The sequence below is a fragment of the Chaetodon trifascialis genome, chromosome 2, assembly GCF_039877785.1.
Source record: "Chaetodon trifascialis isolate fChaTrf1 chromosome 2, fChaTrf1.hap1, whole genome shotgun sequence".
NCBI lineage: Eukaryota > Metazoa > Chordata > Actinopteri > Chaetodontiformes > Chaetodontidae > Chaetodon > Chaetodon trifascialis.
In genome coordinates this window covers 15,349,190-15,355,083 of record NC_092057.1, presented here as the reverse complement: position 1 = coordinate 15,355,083, position 5,894 = coordinate 15,349,190, and the positions used below count along the sequence as shown (strand labels likewise).

General features: G+C 44.5%; 1 protein-coding gene across 1 annotated transcript; it reads left to right on the top strand.

Annotated features, from left to right (window-relative positions):
- Positions 1-2,114: 2,114 nt before the first annotated feature.
- LOC139336746 (protein Niban 1-like) lies at positions 2,115-5,051 on the top strand. The gene is made up of 9 exons (XM_070970957.1): positions 2,115-2,168; positions 2,318-2,443; positions 2,674-2,788; positions 2,908-3,069; positions 3,175-3,290; positions 3,544-3,648; positions 3,760-3,922; positions 4,003-4,193; positions 4,875-5,051. Exons 1-9 carry the CDS (start codon positions 2,115-2,117, stop codon positions 5,049-5,051), a joined length of 1,209 nt encoding a protein of 402 aa, XP_070827058.1.
- The last annotated feature ends 843 nt before the right edge of the window (positions 5,052-5,894 follow it).

The following is a 5,894-nucleotide window of genomic DNA, read 5'->3' as shown; positions in this document are numbered from 1 at the left end:
GTTCTCACACAGCGGCTGATGAAACACATCACAGCAGTACAGCAGCTGTCTCTGCGTGTGTGTTTGCATGTATTTTCTATGATGTTTTTATAGAGCTTGTTAGGATCTGTCGTTTCCCCTCCTTTTTGCCCCGTTCTACCTTTGTATTTCCCGTCCTCTCTGTCTCCTGTCTGTCTCTCCCCGTCTGTCTCGTGTGTGTTTACCTGCAGGGCGTGGCTGGCAGGTCAGGTCCAGCCTCCCCCTCTCCTGAGCACACCTGACACCAGTCATTCAATCAAGGCCCACCTGCTGCCGCAGTATATAATCACTGGATTCCCTGTAAACTGTTTGTTGACTTGTCTGTTCACCTAAGTGGTAACATTGTGACTCCTGAAATCTTTTAAATACCTTTTGCTCATTTGTGCCTTGCCTGTCTGTCTGCCTCCCTGACTTCTGTTCCCTGTGATCTAATGCCAACCTTGAGCTCTATCTTACACCCTGTCAGTCTGTGCAGTGAGTAATCTGGAACTGGATTCCCTCTTGGCCTGTCCACTCCCTGTCTACATCATCCACAGTGCATGGACCTCCCAGAGTCACCTGTTGCAAATTACTGTAATTTTCATTAAAATTCTTAGATTTTTTCAGCCTCCTGTCTCGGTGTCTGAGTTCTCAGCATTTGGGCCCATTTACTCAGTCTCAAACATAACAGAGCTCTGTGCTCCACGTCCCTCTGTCTGCTGCCTCCTCCCTTTCTCTGCTCCAATAATCCTGAGTGTTAGCTTTCTGTCGTAAGGCATGATGAGTTTTAAAGACTGTGAAGGTGATGACAATGACTGTGTTCGGCAAAGTTAAAGGCTTCACTGTATTCCACTTAAAAGTGGTTCACTGGCCGCAGTGCACAACCTTCCCCGTCAACCGTAAAGCTCCACCATCAGTTTGCTCAATTACAGTAAACTAACATTAAGACACATCATGCCCACAAAATGGATTTTGTGGCCTGAGTACAAAGCGATGAAAGGGTGAAGTAGTAGCACTCTCCTGTCTCCTCTGTTACCATCCCTCCATTTTCCTTAAGTCAGCAACACGTCACATACAGTCTGTGAACTTCTGAGAAAAGCCATCACTCTTTCTGGAATATCACCCCTCATCCCGATTCCACTGTTTAATATTGCTGCAAATAAACTAACACATGAGGGCATCAGTGGGGGCAGTTGCTCTTTTGCCACGTCTCAGGTATTGACTGTCAACATAAATCACTTTTATTGAGTTGACCACAGAGAAATGACGTGAGTAAAGGAGAGGTGGGGAAAGAGTGATGAAAAAAAAGGTGACGATAAACAGCTGTAACTGATAAAGGAAACAGGTCAGTATGAGACAAGTGCAGAGAGAAATAAACCAGAGGAAAAAGGCTGATGAAAGGGAAACTGCAGGGAATGGGAGGGAAACTCACCTGTCACCTGAACTCCACAGAGCACAGGTACATCTCAGGTAAGCAGCAGTGGTGTCAGCTCTGTTCATTGCCATCTTTATCTTTCTTTTCATCTACTGAAAGCTGTTGAGATGTTAAGAAAATGTTATTGGGTTTGGAAAAGTCTGTCAGTGTTTGGAACTCTAATATGATATTTATGTATTATTTGTCACATTAAAGTATGCAATCATCTTATCCTTGATATTGCCCTCTCTTTGTCATTCATGCTCAAGGGCAGAGAATGTCACTTTTTACCAAACACCCTCTCAAGTGCCTGCAGACACGGACACAGATCCAATCTGCAAATTAAGACAGTATCTCTTGCATAAATATTTCCAGATTAGCTTTGGTGACACATTAAACAAACATATTCCCACATTCTGTGTGATGATTGTGAATCTGGTGGAGATCTGGTGACTGATGGCCAAAACATGGTATTCACTATAGATTCATACTCATCAAGCTATTCAATGATGTCTTGTGGAAGCATAATTTCTCCACTCATTTAATCAGATTTTTCTTTTCATGTTCCACGTGCATGCATTGGTCACTGGTATTGAATCGCTGGAGTCTTTCCTTTTGTGAACCAACAGAGCACATTGTTGACATGATGGAGGCGCTGGCTCCTCTCTATCGACATCACCTCAGCTCAAATCTTCTGACCCACATGAGGAACAAACACATGGAGCCCACAGCACATCGCCCTTTGATTCAGCATCCTGTAAGAAAATCTAAAATATTCCATATTTTAATATTCATCTCTGCACATTTTTACAGTTAAAACTCTGCATTACGTGTGTCGACAGTGTTAAAAGTGAACAGCCGATTTCAGCAAACTTGTTCTACTCTGTGTTCTACTCTGTGTTGCAGGATGTTGTTGCCAATGCTGGGCCTGTGATAGAGGTTACTTTGCCTCACTACCTAGATGGGATCTGGACACATCGCCACCTACAAGTCACCAACAACTTTGCAGTCGAGAGTCGTGAGTCCAAACAGGTACGAACAGAAATCCAGGAGCCATCTGCTCCCTGACCTACATCTGGTTCTCTCACTGTAGCCTGATCTGCACGTTAAGTGTCCATTGTGTGTGTGTGTGTGTGTGTGTGTGTGTGTGTGTGTGTGTGTGTGTGTGTGTGTGTGTGTGTGTGTGTGTGTGTGTGTGTGTGTGTGTGTGTGTGTGTGTGTGTGTGTGTGTGTGTGTGTGTGGTCGATTTTGAATGCTGCAGGTATTTGAAGGCGGTTGGGAGTGTAAGACAGAGCTGGTGCTTTCTGGCTGTCATATCTGCACCTCCGTACAAGAGCACCGTGAGATAGTGGATGACATGTGCCGACACATCAAAGGTATGCTTTTAGGCTGCAGATGCTATTTATTGTCTATAGGCAGCTGGAATGTACACATTGTTGCAAACCCACTTTAATGATCGTGCATGTCTGTGCTTTTGTGTGCATGCACACTTCAGGTAACTCAGGTGAAAAACTGTCATGTTGGGATTGCCCCACAGCGTTTCCTGTCTTCATACAGCACCCTTACAGTGCCCCAGTGTGTCTGGCCACTGGATCATACCAGGAGCAGACACGATGGGCCAACATCCTACGAGCTGCAACGCATCATCAGAGCTCTGGTATAGTTCTCTTATCACTGTTCACACATTTTCACATGCTTCAATGCCACTTTTAAAGTTATTCTTTTCCCAATCCGTTCCCTTTAATCATGTATTGTCTGTCAGCACTCTGGTGTGAAGATTCGCCTGAATCCAGGGCCTTCTTAGCTGCTGTGTCTTCTTGGAAGAAGCTCAGAGGAAGCTGTCCAACAGAGGTACATCCAGTGGGCAATGAGGAAGAGGTGAGCAGCCATCACACGAGACGTCATCCTCTAAACCTCTGCCCCCCTCTGTCCATTTTAAACCACCTGGTCTAATGTTTTAACTATCTTACTACTAGTCATCAGACAAAAGGTTTATGTTGTACGCTGTCTTGTATTAGTACGTTGCTGTTTGCTGCCTTCTTTTCTGACCATGTGAGCCTTGTTGCCTCTCATGTGTTTCCCATCTTTCATCCTTCTGCTTCTTCTTCCTCTGTCTCTCTTTGCCCTTCAGGTGTTTGTAAGCATGGTGATGGAAGAAGTGATGTCTTACCTCAAAGAGCAAGTATTTCCCAGGATTATTGTACACCGCAGCAGGAAGAGGAACGCCTGGATCAGAGTGAGTGAAAGGCAAAATAACATGTGCAATATAATTAGGTAGAAGGCGACAGATGCATCTTACGTATCCTTGTCTTAAACTCTAGTCTGTTCATTTATGCATGCATGCCAGTTGAGGGCTGAGGTCTACAGGACAGCAAGATGTCAGGTAAAAGCTGCCATGGCTGCTGTGAAGGAGGACGTGTCACTTTATCGCTCTGATGTGGAGAAACTGATCTCTGCAGGGCTGCAACAGGCCAGTATGATGCAAGACCACATCACTCACACTATCACAGGTGTGCATTTGTGTCTGTGAAGTCCAAAGATGCCAAATGAGACTGTGTCATTCATCTGGATCCGTCTCTTTTCACCTTAGAGGACATGTGTGAGCCGATGTTACACTCTCTCCTCCATGCGATCATCCCGAAGCTCGACCGTACTCTGCAGGAAGTGGCCACGCCCACCTGTGATGGGTTTGCTTCTACCTGGCGATTCTTCCTGGAGACATGCGATGCAATCATAGACCTGGCATCAAAAAGCACATCCATGAAAGATATCAAAAAAGAGGTGCATTGGGTGGTTGTCATTTAAAGTCAACTTCCCTTTCCTTGATCTTTTTCTATTGATGGTCCCAAAACGTAATGAAACACCTGATTCTTCCAGCTCTTCTGGCCTCTTAAATATTTCAAGAAAATAATGTGAAAAGGTAAAATCACTCTTTGGTTGAACTGCTGACAACTCGCATTCACATTAAGGCTGTGATCTGATTAACTTCAAAACAGCATGGCTTTATTTTAAATGGTCACAAGCCAAAGGTGTGAATTGTTATAGATGTAAAGATCGTAGCCAAATATTTTCTTAGTCTTGCACAAAGTAAGAGCAGAAGAAAGATCTTAGATGAAAACGTCCCTCAGGCAACAGGAGAGGTACTTTTATAGTTTCTGTAGACCACATTATTTGACTGGCAGCTATTCAATTGTATAATTATATGATGAAACGTAAAATGTTTACAAAGCTTGAGGCACAAGTGCAAGCTCATCTCATGTTTCTTCTAGTCTAAGGCTCAGAGTACTGTATTAAGCTACATGTGGATACCTCATTAACCATCTTCCATTAAAATCAGTGTGGAATATATCATCTGTTGAGTATTTTTACACTCGTACGTAGCTCTACACTCTAATGTGAGCAGAAACGACAGTCAGCTCATTCACAATACATGGCACTGTACAGAAGTTGTCTTTATCTTAGGTGCTGTCACCTCTGAGAGGCCTCAGTCCAGATGGTGCCAGGATGTGGCAGTGTCTGGACAGACTGGAGTTGAGCTTGGAGAGCCATAAGTGGCTCCAGGAGACGTGGGGAGTCCACAGTGGAGCCTGCAAACCTTTGGTTCTCAAAGCTCAAAACGCTCTCTACAAAGTAATTTAACAAACATGTTGGAGCATCCAGTAAATTAAAGAATTTACAGAAGGAGCCATCTCGTCTCTCACGTCCCTCCACCCGTCTCTGTCTTCCAGGTGGTTGATGCGTGCGCTGTGATGTTGTGGAGGTTGGTCTCTAGATATCCGTGTTCTTCTTTAGACTCCTCCCAGCTCACGGCGGTGCTGTGTGGGGCCAGAGAGAAAGTGGTGAAGGTGTGTATCACGGTGAGCTTGGGACAAACACACTTCTCTTGTATTGCAAACAAAATACAATTTTCTCTGTCTGTGCCTGTCTCTGTCTCTCACACACACAATGCAAACCAACACAGCACCTGGAAACAGAACTGCTGGCTCTCCGATCTCAGTTAATTCTGGAAGTGATCCAGCAGTTGACACTACCAGCATTTACGCAAGGAGTGGGTGAGCAGGTATGTGTCTTTATGTGTGGACTTAACGCTTAGTGTCGTAATTTTGGTCTTCATACTCATGGTTCCTCTTCTTGGTTTTAGGATCTGTCTCGTTATCATGTCATGGTGAACTCAGAGCAAGCCCTCTTCATCCATCCTGACACCATCTTCCACTCCATCCTGAGAAACCAACTGACCTCTTATATCCAGTCAGGTACAGTGTGTGATGAGGGTTTTACGTTTTTTTTTTTTTTTTTAGTTTCATACTGTAAATATGGGCCTTTGTTTACTACGTTTTCAAGGATGTAGTGCCTATGTTATATATTCAGCAAACAGCTGTGTATACATTTGTGTTCTTTCTCCTGCAGTGTTGAGATACTTCCTGCCACAGCAGTGCAGGCCTCTCCCTGTCAATCCCAGTGACTCCTGCAGCTCCAGCTCTA